The sequence below is a fragment of the Ictidomys tridecemlineatus genome, chromosome 1 (assembly GCF_052094955.1).
Source record: "Ictidomys tridecemlineatus isolate mIctTri1 chromosome 1, mIctTri1.hap1, whole genome shotgun sequence".
Classification (NCBI taxonomy): Eukaryota; Metazoa; Chordata; class Mammalia; order Rodentia; family Sciuridae; genus Ictidomys; species Ictidomys tridecemlineatus.
The window spans coordinates 90,720,876-90,741,626 of record NC_135477.1 but is presented as its reverse complement, the minus strand read 5'-3'; the positions used below and the strand labels follow the sequence as shown (position 1 = coordinate 90,741,626).

Here is a 20,751-nt window from a genome sequence, read left to right as displayed (position 1 = left end):
AAAAGTAACTTGATTTTTAAATGTAGACATGATGAACTCCTCAAAAGACAGGGTTTTTGTCACAATTTTCAATCTAGAAACTAATAAGTTCTTATGGAGCAAGTTATATAGCTTTGTCTAGGGAATCACAAACAATTATACCTTGTATAGTTGATATTGATGAATGCCTGCTGGATGCAAAAATTCAATAAGAGAAATTGTGTCACTGCCATTTTTCCAGTTCTACAGTAAGTAATAAAAATTAGCTGAAAAAAATAAAGATTAATCCAATATCGAAAGAAATACTAAATCATCAAAAAACAAAAGAATAATTATTTCATGGATCATCCTAAGGAGCATTCAAGTAACTTTTTATGAACACATATGCATAACTTAGGAAAAATTCACAGAACTTCTCAATGACATTTTGGTTTTGGAACTTTGAGAACACTGCACGGAAATAAAGCAATAGAGAAAAGTACACAACGGAGAGTGGAAGAAAAGGATGCCAGGGAGCATACTTCAAAGGAGGGAGGCAGGTGCCATCCCCAGACTCCCTGAACTGTGCCCACACTGTTAAAGGAGCTGCCTGCACAGGGCCACCACACTCACACAGAAAAAACGTACAACTTCTGCCTTGTCAAAGTCTGGTAACTTCCCACAATGCCTTGAGGGATAAGATTACTTAAATGTACTGTTTAAGTAATCTAGTGAGAATCAGTAATTTGAAAAGGTACTTTTTAATTCTAAGTACCACATAAAAATTAATAAATAAAACTAAGGTATTGTGTTCATGTTCAACTAATATATATTTAAAGAAAAGATATTGGAGTGTCATGAGAAATATTCTTACATGATGAACATCTTTGTTTCTTTTTTTTCCTGAGGTCCTAGAGACACAAGTTGTATATATCATTTTCAAGAGAAGTTTCAAATAAAGAAATATATGCATTAAAAAAAAACCTTAGTTTAATAAATTGTTTTAATAAGAGAGTGATAAAGCACCCTAGCATTAGTGCTAAAAATCTGGGCTTCTACTTCTGGCACTGTCATTAAGTAGCTACACCTCACTTCCTCATCTGTAAAATTGAGTAAATCCAGAAATCTTGGCCTTACATGAATTTTTGAAGTTCAATATAAATATGAAATTGCTTTGAAACTATAAATTCTATCACAGTTTTTGTAAATTGTTATTGCTTAAAAATATAATATACTTAAAACAGTCACCTTAAGAAAAATTCCCAATATATGATACACTAATTAATTGAAACAGAAGGAATGAACTAAAAAAAATGGAAAATAGGAAATGAAAATAAATTTGGCCTAAGTCAAATGTAAAAGTAAGAAATTAAACTTATTTGTTGAGTTTCATTAAGTGAAATTATGTGTAGGGCACTTACACATATAGCAGTGTTACTCTCCTTTGAATTTAAGTTGTGTACAAGTTAGCTAAATGGATGAATTATCCAAAGTGAATATGCAAGTCTGACATTTCCCAATGACAAAAGGAATGGTATTTTTCTTTTATACTGAACTTCAGAGAAACTGTTGACTTGTTTCTTATTTCATTTCTTATACATTTATTATAGGATGATATAATATCTAATTCAATTGAACTTTAGGAGTTGGAGCCAGTTAATATGCCAATATTAATTCTTTGTACATAAGAGAAAATATTATGTACACATTTAGACTTCATAGTTTTAATATTTAAAGAATGTTTATTTAGCTGGGAAATAGTTCAGTCCTTTACACTACATACCACTGAGTGGTGAATGACTGAAGGAATAAAATGACCCTTCAAAAACTTCTTTAACCAGGTAGAGAGTATCTACCTAAACCCTACAGCAAACACTAGACATAATAGTGAAATGTTAGAAGCCTTTCCTTTAAATCAATCAAGACTGGATGCTCACATTTTCTTTGAGGTCCCAGAAAGCATAACACGGCAAAAAAGGAAATAAAAGGCCTCAGGACTATAAAGGATGAAACAAAATTATCCTTATTCACAGGTCACATAATCTACAAAGAAAAAAACAGGGACTCTCTAGAAAAAAAATTATATTTAATGAGAGAACTCTAGGAAAAAATATTATAATTAATGAGAGAATCTAGCAAAGCAGCTAGACTCATGATATAGCAAAATCGGGTTACAAAATCACCTGCATTTTTCTGTAAGAGTAACAAATAAATTGAAAACATAATTGTAAAAGGATATGAACTATGAACCAGCAGAAAGCATTTAGCAATAAATCTAATAACATACAGAAATCTTTGTAGAGGAAAATTTAAAATTTCATTGAGAAGATAAAAAGAAAAACAAAAGCACACAGCATTCATGGAAGTACATGACATATTCACATGTCATATCTGTATCAAGGTAACGACATCAACCATTTCCCAAATTGATCTAAAAATCAATCCTGTGCCTACCTTTCCCTAACCAAAAAGTGCGTAAGTTGATTCTAAAATGAAATGGAGAAGTTTAAATGTAAAAGAAAAGTCAAGGAGTGCTTCTAAAAGAATAACTGGTGGGGAGAACTTTCCCTTTCAGATGTAAAGGATAATTACTTTACTACAGTAAGACTGTGTGATCTGGCTTAGGGAAAAAGACAAAACAAACACAAAAAGAAGCAGTAAAAAATAATAGTATCCCAAACAGACCCATAAAAACATGGAAACTTAATATGTGACTAATAATTGATAGGGAATGAATGAATTGTTGAAAAACTGATGTAGAATACCTGATGATTCATACAGAAGGATATAATGATAAAAACTCTAAATCTGAAAATGAAATTTTACCAAGTTACTACAAGAGAATATCTTTTTAAATTTTATTGTATTTTATTTTTAATACTTTTATTTAGTTATAATGGACACAATACCTTTATTTTATTTATTTATTTTTAATGTGGTGTTGAGGATTGAATCCAGGGCCTCACACAAGCTAGGTGAGTGTTCTATCACTGAGCCACAATCCCAGTCCTACAGGAGAGTATCTTTATAACCTCAGAGATTAAAAGAATTTCTTTCTTCTTTTTTTTTTTAAAGAAGTTGTGTGATAAATTTATTTAAAGTTATTAAAATAGTATACATGAGATAAAAAGTATAAAAATACATATTGATATATATAAACATAGCCCCATATCAATGGAGAAATATTCAATATTTGTTAAATGATATGTTATGGTAGCAGTAACAAAACAGAACCATATAGTATGAAAAAAGATACTGAAAGAAACCATGACAACACATAAATGTTTCACATGATGGATGTTCCTAGAAAATTGGGAAACCGGGCGATATATATATTGATTGGTAACAACAGGTAAATCAATAAGAGTGATCTACTACATCATACCCTAGAGGTTTATCTAGTATAGGTGGACCAAAAATTCTAAATGTGAAAAAAAAAAAGTATTTTGTGGAAGAAATAGGATTAAACTACAGGACCAGAAATGTCCATATTATCCACAAATTATACAATTAACCAAGTACATTACATTTTAAAACAACTCTATCCCAAATACCATGAACAATAAACAGAAAACTCCAATCTTGGAAAGATATGTGATTCTATGTAACTGGCAAATCATGTTTATGTGTACATGTATACTCTAAAACACATATATAATTGTATTGTAATATATATATATATATATATATATATATATATATATATATGAAACACAAACACACATATACACACACAAACAAAAAACATACAAAGTTAAATCTTTAAAGAACAGGCAATTTGTTGAGTGGTGAGTACATGCATCAGGTAGTGTTAACTGGGCTGGTATTCTGTGGGTATCAGAATAACACACATTCATGAAAATCTCTAACATGCCTTTTTAGTTTCTGATTACTTCAATTTTGAAAACCTGTCATGCCTGTGTTTAAAAGAAAAAAGAGAGAAAACAAGTGCCAAAATAACTCCATCACCATCTTTACCACATCAACCCCTCTATGATTTTCATCATCAACATCATTCTCAAGGAAGAAACACATTCACTCATAAAAGGAAGGACTAACATTCACTGCACTAAAATTAACACTTTTGGTCTTCAAAAGGCATCATACTGAAAGCAAAAAGACAAAAATTACTCTCCTTTAACACTTAATATATTTTCATTTAAAAGTTCTATGAGTTCAATACACTTAATGTGTGAAATGTCTCAAATTCTCAAGTAAATAAATTTAATGTCTTTTAAAATTGCTTTGTGTACTTTATGGGAAATTTAGGTCCTTCAAAAGTCAAAAAATAATATTAAGAAGACAAGTATATGGAGACGCTCATATCTAACATGCCTTCTAAAATGCCAGCATGACTACCATGTTTGCTTCCAGATCCAAACACCAGTTTTGAACTGCACTCTGCTGTTCTAGTCAGAAGTTAAGCTGAAAGGCTACAACTTGGAGAGCCACTGACACGGCTGCTTGGATACTTAGAAACCCCAGACACTCAGTGCTGTGCTTTGGCTTCTACTAAAACATGAAAGTGAAGAAAGCTATTGGATGAAAAACTAAACTCCAAACAAAAACTTACCCTGTGGAGATTGTGGATGGATTACTGTGGGTCTTATAATCCAGGATATTAGAAAACAAATATTATAAGATAAGTTATTCTATCCTCTCTCTAGTGACAGTGCCCCCAAAGACCAATTTGTTGAAGGCTAACAAAGACTAGGGCTGCCAATCATACACAAACTAAGGTCAAATTAATTACCTCACTCTCACATTTTCACTCAATTCTGCTGGGGTGTTAGTATAAACTACAAGAGCCTTTAAGAGGAACATTTATAATATGTATTGAAGTTCTTTAGACTCTTCAAATCACTGAAGTGATTAAACCATAATCCTAAATATGAATGGGATTAAGGGGATATTTATCCATCTCTAAGCTAAGCCAGTGGGTAAAATTTAAAATTTAAAGAGCAATTCCCAGAGCTAAATAAAGGCCACTCTTACCATCCTGGATCCTCTACCTAGTCCTTTTAGATATACTAGGGTTCCTAGATCAAATGCAGGATGTTAGTAAAATCTGAAATTCTGATAATAAATAATGTTTTAGCATAAAACAATGTATGGGACATAGTTATTAAAAAACTATTAATTATTTATCTAAAATTCAAATTTAACTGGGTATCATATACTTTTACTTGTTAAATCTGATATCCTTACTTTAGACCATAACACAATCCAATAATTTAATGACCCATGCTTGGACCAGCAGATGTCTACTGGTCATGTAGCAGAGCTACATTCAGTATGAGTTTTGATTGATTTCCTATAAGAAATATTTGGTCAGTGCACCAAAACCCTCCAACTTCCAGAACCATCAGTAGCCCTTCTTTAAGGAAACTAGAGGGCTAGTCCATGTTCCCCTATACCTTCTTTCTAGTCCAAGAAGTCCCACATGGGTACCATAAGAGTCCTACATGGTCTTCTGGCCAAATCGGGGCTCCCTTGTGGTGGTATTGGCATGTTCTGGCACCCATCTGGCCTCACAAAGCTATAGCAGCTATTGTCCTTCTCCTGGAGTTTCCCTCTATGGGAACTATAGCCTCTACAGCCTCAGAGAGAGTTGGGAAAGCCTTGGACAAAATAGAGATGGGAAGTAACAGGTGCCATATCAGGCATCAGCTGAGCTGTGTTGGCACAGGAAGGAGGGTAGGGAAGAATGGGGTGCATCTGGGGGGGTAGTTCCCTTTCCACCTCTATTTAAAAATCCACACACAAAAAACCCCCCAGCTTTCCAAGGCTATTAGCATCAATTTATTTTATTTTGCTAATTAACTAAAAATATAAGTTCATTTATATAGTGCTTGCCCTATGCCAGGCATCATTTTAAATGTACATTCATTTATCATCATTTTTTAGGTAAAGAAACTGAGATCCAGAGAGATTATTTAATACTTAAATTAGGAGAGGACACACTTATAACCAATATAATCTGCTGCCATCTGTCTTGCCTGAAAAGTTAGTTTTGATCAAATTAGATATGACAATAAATAACTTCAAGAGAAATTATTTATTCATTGAGAAATACATCACTTAATGAGTAACAAATAAAAACCACATTATTGACAAAAATGGGGAAAAATCCAATTACCTAGATGTGTTTTGTTTTTCCCTATGGTTTTTACCAAGTTTTCCACCATGAGTATTTTGAGACACGATTGCATAATTTTTTATAACAGCAAGATAAAAGCAATTTTCAAGGCAATTATGATATATCTATATTGTTGAATACCACAAAGCCATATGTATTTGAGACACCCTGATTTGAAAGACATATTAAATATGTCTGAAGCCCAATTAGTATAAGTAAGCATTCGAACAAAATACCCAGAAGCCAAAAGTTAGCCCAAACCACCTCTCCATCCACTTGAGTCCACCAGAGTAACTAGGAGAGAGCCAACTGGACTGTTCTAGATAGCGTCTAAACCTGAGCAAGGCACCAAGAGGCCACACGCAGAGCCACAGAGCGAGTTCTCAAGAAACTACAGAGGGATGAATGGATGAATCAGTTAACAAAGGACAGCCAACAGAAGTTTGAAGTACTATACCTTAGGGAATGACCTTCTAGATGACACCTAGAGAGTACTACCTCAGTGAGCCTGTGGAGAGGTTAGGAGTACATTCTGTAAACTTTTTACCCTTGTATGGATGATGTCTTTCTGAATAGCATCGGTCAATCAGATCTTAATATTGTTCACTGAGAATCAAAACAGTGAATCTAAACTTGAGATAACTATGCAACTTCAACATTAAATGCCACGTTATGTGGTAGAGGAGAACATTTTTAAAAAGTTGAAAAAATAAAAGGTAAACCTTACAATATTTTATGAAAATCACAGTTTAATGAGTGCCAGGCACTGTGTTAATGATTTTGTATCATCTCATTTAGTTCTTAAGACAATTTGACAGGGTAATACTAGAATTACTGTATTCCTGTCTTACAGGTGAGGAAATAAAAGCCTGGAGAAATATTTTGCCCAATAATACTAAGTAGGAAATCTTGGAATGTTAACTGAAGTTCATCCTCTGACAGATGTTTTAAAGGGGACCCTTATTCAATGACAGAGAATCATAGTCACTTAGTCACTGTTAAGTAAGGAGAAAAGTGCTCTATGTCAGGGTCCTTGGATCCACCACTGGGTGGGTACACTAGATGATAGTTGGCCATAATATCCCTGAAGTCAGAAGACACACAGTAGAAAAGAAAAAGTTTAAGATAATCATGAGTTAATTTCCTAAACTTGAGCAAAAGCCAATTTTCTGCAAATAATGTTTTCTTCCTTGACAGGTAAAGATATTGACATCTACCTTTAAGGAACAATCATGGTAGAACTATTTTTATAATAGCTGCAGGCCGTTGAAAAAATTTGGCAGTTTCAAAATGTTTTATTCTCTGAAAATGTCAATCAAGGGCAGGTTACAGTGAAAGACTCTCCAGTGAAAGCCTCCTCCAGATAAGCTCTCGGCCAAAACCTTTGCTATTTAGCCCAGAGAGACCTAGAAACAGAAAAGAGGACCACAAACCTGGAGAGCAGCACTGGCTGTGTGTTGAGATGTCAATCCTTCTGACCCCTGAATGCTGCCCACCTGACATTCCACTGGATGTGAGACCTGATTGGTACCCAGTCCAGACCCTTTATTTTATGGTTGAGGAAACTAAATCCCATGGAGTATGATGTCCTAACATGACCGTAAAACAACAGAACAAGATTTGAATTTATTTCTCCTATCACCATGTCACTTCTCCATTATCCCTGGAGCCAAAAAGTAGTATATGACCAGAAGAAAGTGCTAGAAGAGAAAAAGATTATTTCTAGCTACAGTAATGGTGAAGGCTCTAAGAAGGAGGGAGTATTCTATTAGGTCTTCAAGAATGAATAGGAGTTCAATCAAAGGAGAGGGGTAAGAGAGAGGAGAAGAAACATTCTGGGCAAAGAGCAGCATAGGTTAGAACACTTGAAATCAGTTATCATATAAATCATCTTTTCTATCTCACTATTTCAGAAGAAGGAAGGGAGGGACACTAGAGGAGAGAAGTCATAGAACACAGTGCTCAATTACCATAATATTTCCTCTAACTTTTATCTTTGGATTTATAATCCAATAACCATGCCATATGAAAAGCACATTTCTAGCAGAATCTATGAGAATAATTGAGCCACAGGACGAAATTAAGCTTAAAGCTTAGATGTATTTTATGGTATGCATTATTGTTGTTCTGCTTGGTAATTAGGTACAAATAGTCAACAGTTTATTAATATTACTATAATTAGTCTTTTAGTTCTTCTATAACCAAAGCAAGCATTTCTGGGGCAACTAAAAGTATACATGTACTAGAATGAAAGAAGAAATTGGAAAGCCTGTCCTCATCTTTACCAGCTTCAAACACTCATTACTAACAAATACATTAATACCTACTATGTGTCATACACACAGCACTTGGGATAGAAAAGCCCCAGGCCACTTCTTGATCTCAGAAACAACTGGGACCAGGATCCCAGTGCCCACCTTGTCCTAGCTCTATAACATCCAGACTGTGAACTTCCCCTGGGTAGATATATCTACAGGGTTCAAAGTGCTTCCTGGGAATCTTCTTACTCTGCACATTTGACTGAGTCCCACCCACACTGCCCTTTTGAATAAGTTGAATTATATTACTCATGCTAAAAACAAAAGAACTCCACAAACAAATCCTCAATTTTAATTACTATCAAAATCTATTTAATAGAAAGAAAGCTGTTTCGTCTAATAAACAAACAATCACAGAGGGTTGAGACTGCAGTGTTTTATAGTAAAGGTTCCCAAGGAGTATGTCTTGTTTTTTCATAGTGCTAGAGGTGTGTCAAGACTCTGACCAATTAATCTTCAAGGTGGCAGGTGGGGCTGGGTGACCACATCCTCTGGGCCAATCTCCTTTGGCTCTGAGCAACCTCTACCTTCTCCTTTGATTCCAGTGAACCATCAAAATATTACCATTTTCTAGGTTCAGTGAAGTGAAAAGTTTGGAAAGCACTAGTTTGCCATAGAATACATCTATGCTTGGGGAAAGAGTCTAAGACTATCCAACTTGGGCAACCTATGGAAGGTTATTTCCTTATTCTGGGATGTATTTTATTCACAAGTTTGAAGAGATGTTGTACTACAAAATCCAAAATTTTTCTTCTAATTCTACAGGGCAGTTATTCTGCAATGTGAAACCCTCCCCACCCCCAGCCTGACCCAAACCCCATAGTATCCTGAAAAGTAACATTTTATGGAACAAAAAGGTAAAATTTTAAAGTGAGACTTGGAGACTGCTGAAGCTTCTATTTAACAAATCTGATTAGGTTCCTGTTATGTGCTAGAGATGTGTGATTAATACTGAAATTATACCTACAAAAAGAGGGAAATATTCCTCGTTCTCTTCAAGCTTATAGTCTGCTGGGAAGTACAAATGAAAAAAAAAGAAATTATAATTTAGTGGGATAGATACCAAGAAAGAAACATAGGTAGGTATGAGATTGGGGTGCCCATCCCAGCCTCGGTAAGGAAAAGCTTCATGTAAGAAGGTACATCCAAGACAAAACTGGAAGAATTATCAGGAGCTAGCTAGAGAGTGGGGTGGAGTGGGTTGTGAGTGTGGGTGAGAAGAGGGGAGGTGGAGAAAAATGACATTCCAGGCAGCAGATACCAACTGCCAAGTCCCACAGATACTTGGGAAGTGTAAGAAGTCTATATGATTGAAACATAGCATGGATTCAAATGGGAGAATGATATGACAGGTTAGAAAAGGCCCTGTGGCTGTCTACAGAGTGGAGAGTGATTGGAGAGGGGCAAGATGAAGGTAGGAAGATCCAGAAGCTGCCAAATCAATATAATACTGAGATTATACAATGAATTATGGAAGAAGAAAAAGTGGGGGTGGGGGCAGGGGGCTTAAAAAGCATTCTTAAAATGGGGAGAAGAAAAGTGAGCAGAAAGTTGGTTTGTTCAGTAGCACTGGAATAATTTCATATAATACAGAATCCAGAAAATCAATCATATTTATAATTTACATGTATGGAAGACTATTTCTTAAAACTAAATGGTTATCAAAGGAACAATGTCATTCAACTTTGAGGAAATTATTTTTAGGGCATATTTTATAAATTAATAGCCATAATATACAGTGAATTTCACATAGTAAGTTCTTTCTCAACATTATCCCTATATATAAATTTATACCCTGAAAAATAGAATACATTTCACCATAGCAACAGTTTTATATCAACTCCTACTCGAGTTAGAAAAAGCATATGTAAAAGAAATGAATATTCTGAAATATTCTGAGGTGCCTGATGGTTAAAAAAATCATTCCATTTATTTTGTAAAGATTTAAATATGAGTGCAATATTTCTTTAAAACATCCTTGTAATTAGAAGGTTATTTTAGTTCTTCAAATCTTTCTGAATTAAATAGTAATAATGTAGTGTTTTTTTTAAAGGGGGGGAGAAAGAAGGAAAGAAAGAAAGAAAGAAAGAAAGAAAGAAAGAAAGAAAGAAAGAAAGAAAGAAAGAAAGAAAGAAAGAAAGAAAGAAAGAAAGGAAGGAAGGAAGGAAGAAAGAAAGGAAGGAAGGAAGGTAGGTCGGTGGGTCAAGAATAACATACTTGGGATCTAGCTGATGGCCATGGGAACCCAGTAACAGGAAAAGATTTTTATATGACTAATAAGTTAAATATAAACCAAGCTATTATCTATTGAAACTATATTACTTACTCAAGAAAAGTTATACCCCATTGTTATTATGGGAACTGAAAAGGGAATTATGTCTTTCTAAAGACAATGAAAGGATCAGTACTTATTGTCTTATTTGATATATTAAGTAATAGACAAATTTTCTAATGAGAATAAACAATTTACAGACAGTGGTCCTTGGATTGCCATGGTCTGAATATTTGTGTCTCCCTGCCACCCCCACATTCATATGCTGAAATTCCAACTCCCAAGATGATGGCATTAGAAGGTGGGGGGCTCTGGGAAGTGATTAGGTCATGAGGGCTTAAGAGAGATCTGTGAAGTCTTCTACCATGTGAGGACACAGTGAGGTAGCATCTACAAGCCAGGAAACAGGGCCTCACAAGATACCGAGACTTCGATTTTAGACCTTGAGCCTCCACAACTACAAGAGATAAATTTCTGTTGTTTATAAATTACCCCATCTATTGTGTTTTGTTATGGCAGCCTGAACCAACTAAGACAATAGGGTTACAAACTACCAATAGGCCTTTGTATAATATCAAATGCAACATGAAACTAGATTACCAGTCTTGTGACCAGCCAAATTCACCATTCCATCTTAGTCATGGTCCAAGATGGAATATTTTGTAATAGTCCCAACTCCCTAAAGTTCTGGTCTACTATCTGACTGCCCCACTACATCTTAATTCTTCATTGTCTTCAGAAATATTTCTTGATACTTGTATATTTTTAACCATTTGCTTAACATTTCCTTCATACACTGACTTAGATGGAAACTTGCAGTCCTCTCTTTGGGAGCTGAGCCACAACCTACCCAATGCAACTTAGGACTCAGAAGTCTTTCTCTGCTTCTTTAGGCCTTACCACTTCTGCTTATCCTCACTGAAGGCACCCAGAAACCTTATGTCATCAGTGCCCATGCCCTATAATCTCTGACACCTTGATCACTATCATCTTCCACAAAAGATCCCTTGGTACCTTCGACAATCTCAACATTCACATGGATGACTCCCACATTCTCTTTCTTGAGCTCATTTCCAAATACCTTCTTCCTTCTGCTACCCACCTTCCAACGCTTACCTAGATCCTACCATCACCCAAAAGAATACCTCCTCTGAAATCTTAAAGACCGGCACCTCATTCTCAGATATAATCTCTCAATTATTCCTTACATATTCTTTGACCCCAATCGCACATTATTTTAATGTTGATGAAGGCTGTCTCCTTGATCAACCACTAGTCAGCACCACTGCCCTTTTCTGAACTAAGTCTCAACTTCAGCCTCAATAATTATAACCTCTGAACACAAATAATTTAGTCCACTCTCCTCATTAAAAATACGTGAACACTAGTATAGTTTTCAACAGCTCATGACAGCATCCTTAGAAGAACCAGACTCTCTTACAGTGTCTGCCTGAGAAAATACAGTGCTGCCAGGAGAATTTACTACTTGTTCCAGCACAAACTTGGTGATAGGCAGATAGACCACTAAGGCCTTTCTTAGAGTAGTTACTTTAGAAAGCTTGCAATTCTAAATTCTTTCTCTGCCTCTTTGAGATATATATCTTTTACCACCCAGACTGTCTTCTCAAGGAATAAGAGCTAGCTCTCTGAACTGTGGTATAAGTACAGGTTAACAAATTCAGACAGGTTTCACATTAACCAATCTCCCCCCACCCCTTTCAGTTCACTCCCCTGCCAATTTCTCATTCTCCCTTTAACCTCTGCACAAATTAGTCAAGCCAAAGTCATGCTGGGCTCTTTTCCCTATTACAACATGGATAAAAATCTATCCTTATCACTTTAGTATTTGGCTCTGCTTAGCTCTGATAATGTAACTTCAATGTAACTCACACACCTGCCACAATTCATATTTTTCCCAATTCACTCTCTTGCTAGTATTCTCAATCTTTTAAGAATGTACATTTCTGAACAAAACCTATAAGTAAACTGGCCTCTTCCTTATCTTTAAACACATCTTTTCTTATGCTCTGTGCTCTTACCTCACTCAATATCTTTCAGTTCCTTAAGTTCACTCTGGTCCGCCTTACTTCCAGTCCCTGCCAGCTTGGTTCCTCTATGTAGCATATTTCCCCCCTTCTCCCTAGCTTACACTGACTCATTCTTCAGTCTGTATGTCACCTTGGAGAACCTTCTTCATATTTCCCACACTAGGTTAGGTCAACCTGTTACCTGTTCCCAGAACACATTGATTAACAACATTCTGGCACTAACTAAGCTGTACTATATTAGTCCGCCCATCTTCTCTGCTAGGCCACAGCTCTGCAAGGGCAGGGAAAAGTTCCAAATAGCTTACTACTCTCTGTTCCTAATACTCACTTAACTACCTGAGGCACTCAGTAAGTATGTGCTAAATGAGTTAAGTATGTAGGGTCATTAATGTTCTATAGAGAACTCGAGCCCATATAATGAAAATTATCATGGAAATGAGGTGAAGCATCTGTTTTATCTTTTTTTCCCAAAGCATCTAAAAATAGTGGAACACACGACAAAGCATATAACACTATATGATAATAGGAATTTACAAAACCCTGTTGTGATTCCAATTTCATCAGCATATTTGGGTATTGGTAAATATTGTTATTGTTTTACCTAGGAGAACTAAGAATCCTCTTTAGTTGCTAAATCTTTCCATCTATGAATAAATTTTCATTGGAAATTGAATCAATTCCATACTTAATAGTGAATATGAAACTATACCCAGCATTAGTCCATTTAAAGTCAAAGTTAAAACCTGGATAATTTTAAATTATAAAAAATATTTATGGGGAAAAAATACCTATGGAGCTAGGGTTGTGGCTCAGCTACAGAGGGCTCACTAGCATGTTTGAGGCCTTGGGTTCAATCCACAGCATCACATAAAAATAAATAAATAAAATAAAGGTACTGTGTCCAAGAATAACTACAAAATAAATATTAAAAAAATACTTATGTGATATTCCAAAAAGCTGGAATCAATGTTATCATCTTTTACTTATTTTTTTCTTAAAATGTGGTACTTACTGATAAATTTGTACTGTTGGGAACATACTGATCCTGTTCTCCCAGCAACACGTCAATCACAGGATGCCTTCCATTTTTTATCATGATTCTCTTTTCTTCTTGTAAAGTTGGCCTGCAAAAAAAGTTAGATTTCAATTTATAGGCATGAAAATAGCTTTTTTAAAAAAATCTCTCAGCATGAAAAATTTCAGTACCCAGTTACTAAGATAGACAGCAAAACCTTAAACATAGACATTAAGAGCCAGAATAAGGCTTTGAATATAAAAGTAGAATTTTAACTATAAAATAATAACTGGGAATAACTGTGTGCTGAAGCACAAACTTAGCAGTCTTCTGATGGCTCCAAGACTACAGATGACCTTTCCACAACCCTTTTTATTTTTCTATTGTTGTTTAAGATCAAACATATTTTCATTACTAAAAGTAACAGTTCAGATTATCACTACTTGAATTATTTTCAGTAATGAGCATAATAAAGTAAATCATATAAAATTATTTCTATATTTAATAATTCTCTTAGTTTTAATAATCTCATGTGTTGGACTGAATACAGAATGATCTAAAATTTTCATATTCTGTTTAATTTCTATGATCATTTATATCTTTCACGTTTTTTTATATAAATATTATTTTGGGTGGATGGGAGCATAGTTCAGTGTCAGAGTATGTGTTTAGCGTTTCTAAGGTCCTGGGTTTTATCCCCAGCACTTTAAAAAAAGAAAGAAGAAGAAGAAGAAGAAAAAAAGAGGCAGGGTAGAGAGGAGCCTGACTAGAGTAAAATAATGTGTAGATGGGGGGTCAAAGAATTTGTAAGGAGTAATTAAGTGAGAAAGGTTTTATCTGAGAATGAGATGCCTATCTTTAAGGTATCTCTTTTTTTTTTAATCCTGTGAATCTTATCAGTTTTCCAAGCCTTCATATCTTATCACCCATTGTATCTTATCAGTATTATCTATTTATCCTGTCCCCTGAGCCAGCCCTGCTGGGACTTGTCCCCAGATGTTATCACTGAGATCAGTTTGGTGTCTCCTATTCCCAGCCTTCATCTATAAATTTATGTTTATAGACACATCATATTGGTTAAAAAAAAGTTATATTGTAATATAACATTGTACAACTATTTTGAACTCAACAGTATATTTAAACCATCAGTACACATAAGAAAATCAATTTGACCAATATTATCTGATCCAATAGACTCTTATTTTTAATATTTTAAAGTCCATTTTATAAATAATTTTACATTATTATATGTATCTTATATATGTGTGTGTATATGTGTTTGCTTATTTCTTTTGGCATGTTGGGGATCAAACCCAAGGGTTCATGAATGCTAGACATGTGTTCTCCCACTAGACTATACCCCCAAACCCTTAGTAAGAATTTAAAACTGGCAAATGTCACATTTTTACTTCATAGTTTTCTGGTTTTCAAGGTTTATATAACTGAAATAGGATAACACATTCTGAATATAACTGCATTATCAACTTTCATGCATGCACCTGGAATACATTCATTTATAAATACTGAATTCCAAATTTTAATAATTTCTAATAGTTTCTAGTTCATTTGTTCTGGTTCTTCTCATACTCTCAGAGACAAAAATGCATTCAAAACTACCTAAAACTGATAATTTTCTGGAAGGAGAGCTAAAACTCTTTTGTTCCATAATTACAAAACATTTTCATTTTTAGATTTATAGACACCAATTAGAATAATTAGGATAATTAATATTTTCATTTCTATAGCATCCATTTCTTTTCAATCTCCTCCTGCCTGTTCACCTATAAACTGCATCAAGTAAATTTTGGTGAACAACTACAATGAAAGACAGAAAACCATGATGTCTTTTAACAAAACAGGATTATCCAGTTTCTAGTCACTAAATATTACATGACAAATGCTTCATATGGAATGACTGGATGAGAATAGCATATTTTATCTTGCCCTACAAATACATTATTGACACCTCAATTTTTAATAATAATATTGACTAAAAATATTTACATTTGCACATGAGCATTTATAATTGCAGATTTTGTTTATATAGGAGATGCCTTATTGTCAACAGTATTTAGAACACCATCTTTCTCATCATCTTCTGATTAACCTACTAACTGTGAAATGGTCCTTTGGTCCTTTGTCAACTGTTTTACCTTTTATTATAGGTGAAAGATGAAAACTTCTGAATTCTCAACTCTACCCAATGAAAGTTATCAGCAGATTACAACCTTAGCACCTGCGCTTTTCTTTTATACCTTCTTTAAAGATGATGCAAACTTTGAGCAACATGATAAGAAAACAAAAAGGTAATATTTTTTCCCTCATTTTGCATTATCATTCTTCAGATTTCTTTTTATTTTAGGCTTTTATATCATAGTTGGAATAACTGAAAACAATGTGAAATAGCTCCTAGGATATTGAAATAATAAATATTTCAAAATTCACTAAAGATCTCAAAGTCTATCTCAGATTGATTAAAGGGTCCAATGGACCCACATGATAAATATAAGACACAAATATAATTATTCTCCATTTTAAATGAAAAAAAGACAATTTTTTTCATTGATCTTTGGAAAACCCTTAAAAAACTGAAATTAGGTCCAATGAACCCTGATAGTTCAGTATGCTGAAAATTAAGGATCATTTATTATCAGAGTTTCAGCATTCTTTTGAAGTTGCTGCATAAATAAGTTAGTCATTCTCTATCACTGTGCACTGTGTCCAAGTTTTCATTGTTATAAATAATGCTGCAATAAATAACCTTATATGTGTATGTGTCCAAGTGTTTCTCTAAGCTAGAGAAAATTCCTGAAGTGGGTATGAATACTTTTTATTTCAATATTCAAGAGAAGTTCTTGAATATTGTTTTTTGTGTCAGCAGGATATAAAAGTTGACTTATTTTTTATATCCTCAATAGAGCTGATATATTCAAATTTTTAAATTTTTGACCATGTGGTGAGTGAATGCTGCTACCTTCATCATTTTAATTTGTAACTATTGATTATTAATGCTGCACATCTTTTCATCAGTTTCTTGGCCATGTATTGGTGTTTTTCAGCATAGCATCCTACGAACAACCTCTTCAAGTTGTCTGACCCAGAACTTTATATATGAACACTTTCAGAACATACTTATTATGCCAAGAAACACCATTTTCCTAAATACATAACATTCTTCTTCTTTCATATATCTGGCTAATAAAATCTCAAGAAAATACTCTCATATTTTTCAAAGAAAGTGACTTAGTAAATTTACTCTCCTGAGTAAATAATTTGACATCATCATGGAGAGGAACATTAAAATTACAGTTCTTGGATTTTAGAGTATAATTCTAACATAAGATTTTTATCTAGATGGATTATGAATTTACTACAAGAGAAAAAAAAACGAAACACTTGTGATATCAATTTAAAAAAAAATCCTAGGTGCTCTGTCAAGTGAAATCACTATATCACATTCATGACATTGATATGTGATTCCCAAAAAGATTTTCATTTCAGGACAAAATTTTGAGTGATTGGTTCTGCTTCACTGACTTATTCTGTTGCTATCAAAATTATATAATGATAAAACACTTCCTGGTAGAATACAGTAAAGGATAATCAATGGAGCTGGGATGTTACAGTAGGACAGAATATTTATAGCTAGAAAAGTGGCAAAAGCATATTAATGATATTTTATGGCCACAAGGGGGAAAGAACTGAGAAAATCCAGGTATATCCTGGAAAAAAAAAATAAACCATGTGAACTTGAACAAATTTATTTATTTTACTTTATATTTTTAAAATTGCATCTTTCTATTTCAACTGATCCAGAGAAACAAGATAATCTACATTAGTTAAAACAGTATAATATTCATTATAAATATCGGATTAAGAGACCCGAGAATAAAAACTTTTGCCTAAAGTTTTAGACTATAGTGAATAAAAAGATCTTAATAGTGTTTAGAAAAGATTTCAATTATAAAGTCAAATAATCAATTTGAATTAAAATAAAACAGTTCAAAAGCACTAATGTCTTTCAATAAGCTGGAAATTTAAGAAAAACAAACTTCAGATACTTATGTACTATTTAAATGAATTTTAGATAGAAATCTCCTATTTCATGGTTATTTACATTCAGTTTAATTTTTGCCAAAAAAGAGATTGATAAGACTACTGAAAGATTATGGCATAATTTATTTAGATTTTTTTTAGATTGATTCTTCTTAATATATGCAGTGCCCAATTTGGGCAGTTTTTGATATGTGAAATGCCAAAATGAAATGTCCTAAAATGTTTCACTGACAAACTAGGTAACTTGGAACAATCTTCCTACTGAGCCAAGGAGAAAAGCTAGACAAAGTATAGGAAAGAGCTACCCAAAGGCACCTAAAAACTAACAAGACAGCAAAGAATTACCAGGTAGGATCTGGGATAGGACCAAGGCCCATGGAAGGGCCAGTCTTCCCCTATGGGTGTTGGCTGCTTTCTGAGGTAGTGGGCTGAGAACAGTGGACAGATATGTGCTGGACTGAAATAGCTAGGGCTGCTCATCAGACAGAATAATACATCACCTCGACAATGATTGGAATTAAGTAACACCAGACTGCTAGTGTCCTCAGCAACTTAACAAGGTGAGATCCTGTCTCAAAATTAAAAAAAAAAAAAAAAAAAAAAAAAGCCTGGATACATAGTTGAATAGTAAAGTTGGATTCAATCCTCAATCTTTCAAAAAGTCAATTGATTGTAGACTCTAAGCCTTCTATAACAGATGACAAATAGAATATATAATTCTACTCCCTTCCTTCTCATTTACTGCACTGTTTCAGTTCTAAAATGCCTGTTGGTAACTGACTGACAATGCAAATCTGTGTACGTTCAAATCCCTCTAATGTGACAAGAAGAAACCAAAACATGAAAGAATATAAATAGCAAAATCTGCCTACTAACAACTCTGTAGGTAATAGATACTGTTAGGCACTGTCATATATAGGCTTTCTTTTTAGTCCCCACAATAAGCCAATTAGCTAAATATTTTTTAACTCTTCTGAAGGGTGTGTATGTTTGTGTGTGTGTGTGTGTGTGTGTGTGTGTGTGTGTGTGTGTGTGTGTGTGTGTCCCTCAAGCTTTTGGAAGACAAAAAATTTTCCTAAAAGTTAGAGCTAAAATTTAAAGTTAGGTTTATTTCATACTAACATCCACAATGGAAAGGAGAATAAACCATGTTGGAGTGTTTAAAAGCCAATAAAGAATAATGGGATGAATTTGGGCTCTCAGGAGGAACGGAAAATCACAGAAATGTCCATTCTCCTTCAATCCTTTTTAGCTAATCAAGCTTTTCTTTTCTCTTTTTAAATTTTTTTCTTAGCTGTTGATAGATCTTTATTTTTATTTATTTATATGTGGTGCTGAAAATCAAACCCAGTGCCTCACACATGCTAGGCAAGTGCACTACTGCTGAGCCACAGTCCTAGCCTAATCAAGCTTTTATAAAGTTTAAAATGATGTAAAGTCTTCAAATCAATGTCAACATAAGAAAGGGGTACTCAAACTTTATCAATATATTGACCACATAAACTTAAAAATTAAAATATAACATTCATTTCTAGAGTTAGAAACATCTGCTTTCATTGTACTAATAGGTGGAATAAAGGAATAAAGGAATTTGTTCTTTTTCAAATCAAGCTTTATGTGTATGACATTTCACTTTACCAAAAATCTGACACATTTGAGTAACTGCAATATTTTATAATAAAGACACTAGAATTAATTGAATAATGCAATTTCATCTGAAGCAATGATAAAGAGAAGAGATAAAAGATATTACCGGCAGTAATCTCCTTGCTTTGCGACCTTGGCCAGCGAGAAAATACAGTCAATGGTTGCTAGGTGATGCACTGCTTTACACAAAGAGTGATAATGTTTATTGAAATTCCTATAGAAACAACAACAAAATGATCAAGTTAATGTCTTAGATCTCTAAGAACTATGCTAATGTAAGAACCCCCCAAATAAGCAGTATACCTAACAAGTAAGACAGATGGGAACTCGGTTGAACTACCATTATTTTTAATATACCTTGTATATACAGGTACCTACTATTTATACTATACTATACATTTCATCTGACTATGATATTTCAACTTATATATAATGAACAACTTACATATAAGAAATAATTTGCATTAAGCTCCAACATATCATAAGCTACTCAGACAGGTGAGCTTCCCTTTGGGATCCTCTTATACAGGAACATCCAAACCTAAAATAACAATTTCAATACCTCTCACACTGAACTGGAAGCCTCTTAAAGGCAGACTCACCTGTTTTTGTACCCCTAGGTCTACTCCACACTCCTATCATAGAATAGATATGGTAATAAATAGTTGTTAAAGACAAGCAAGGGGAAAAAGTAATTTTTTTCAGTTATCCTATGAATAATGTTTATAAAAATTTAATTTCAGATTTGTTTTTTAAAAGATAATAGTCATCATCTCAAATCTTTGGCCAGTTAAACTATAATACCTGGTGATCTAAAAGCTTAAAAGACTTGGTCAGGAAAAGTGTAGAAATGTGTACAGGTGTTTGTTGTTGTTTTTCCTAAAGTGCCCAATTACCTTGTTTCATATTATTATATTTCAATGTGTACCATACAATATAAATTGTGGACATCTGTTTGTAATGATCTGTTATAGATATTTGAAATACATATAATTATACTACAAAAAGGATCCAAAACTTATTTTTTTTAAATGCTTAGGATGAATTGTCTTTTTAAGATAAAATATATAACTAAGCTTAAATTCTTACAATAATTATTCTGCTTCCAAGAGGGATTAACAACTTTTATTTAATTAAAAAAATTTAAATTTAGGTGATGATAAGCCTCAAATTCTTCAAAGATTGGAAAATGAGGGAATATAATGATAACTAAGTTAACTACAAAGAAGGTCCAAGAAAAAGTCAAAGTGAAAAATCAATATTTACTAACCAGTGACTAAGAAAGGCACCTATATTTC

General features: G+C 33.7%; 1 protein-coding gene across 5 annotated transcripts in view; it reads right to left on the bottom strand.

The window, feature by feature from the left end:
• The window catches only part of Msh3 (mutS homolog 3), a 191,776-nt gene that overhangs the window by 42,923 nt on the left and 128,102 nt on the right, over positions 1 to 20,751 (bottom strand). For all 5 annotated transcript variants that reach the window (XM_078044414.1, XM_078044417.1, XM_078044423.1 and 2 more), the window contains exons 18-19: positions 19,560 to 19,667; positions 13,748 to 13,859 (exon numbers count right to left, since the gene is read on the bottom strand). In XM_078044414.1, coding sequence (XP_077900540.1) covers positions 13,748 to 13,859; positions 19,560 to 19,667 — 220 coding nt within the window. The remainder of the gene's footprint in view (positions 1 to 13,747; positions 13,860 to 19,559; positions 19,668 to 20,751) is intronic.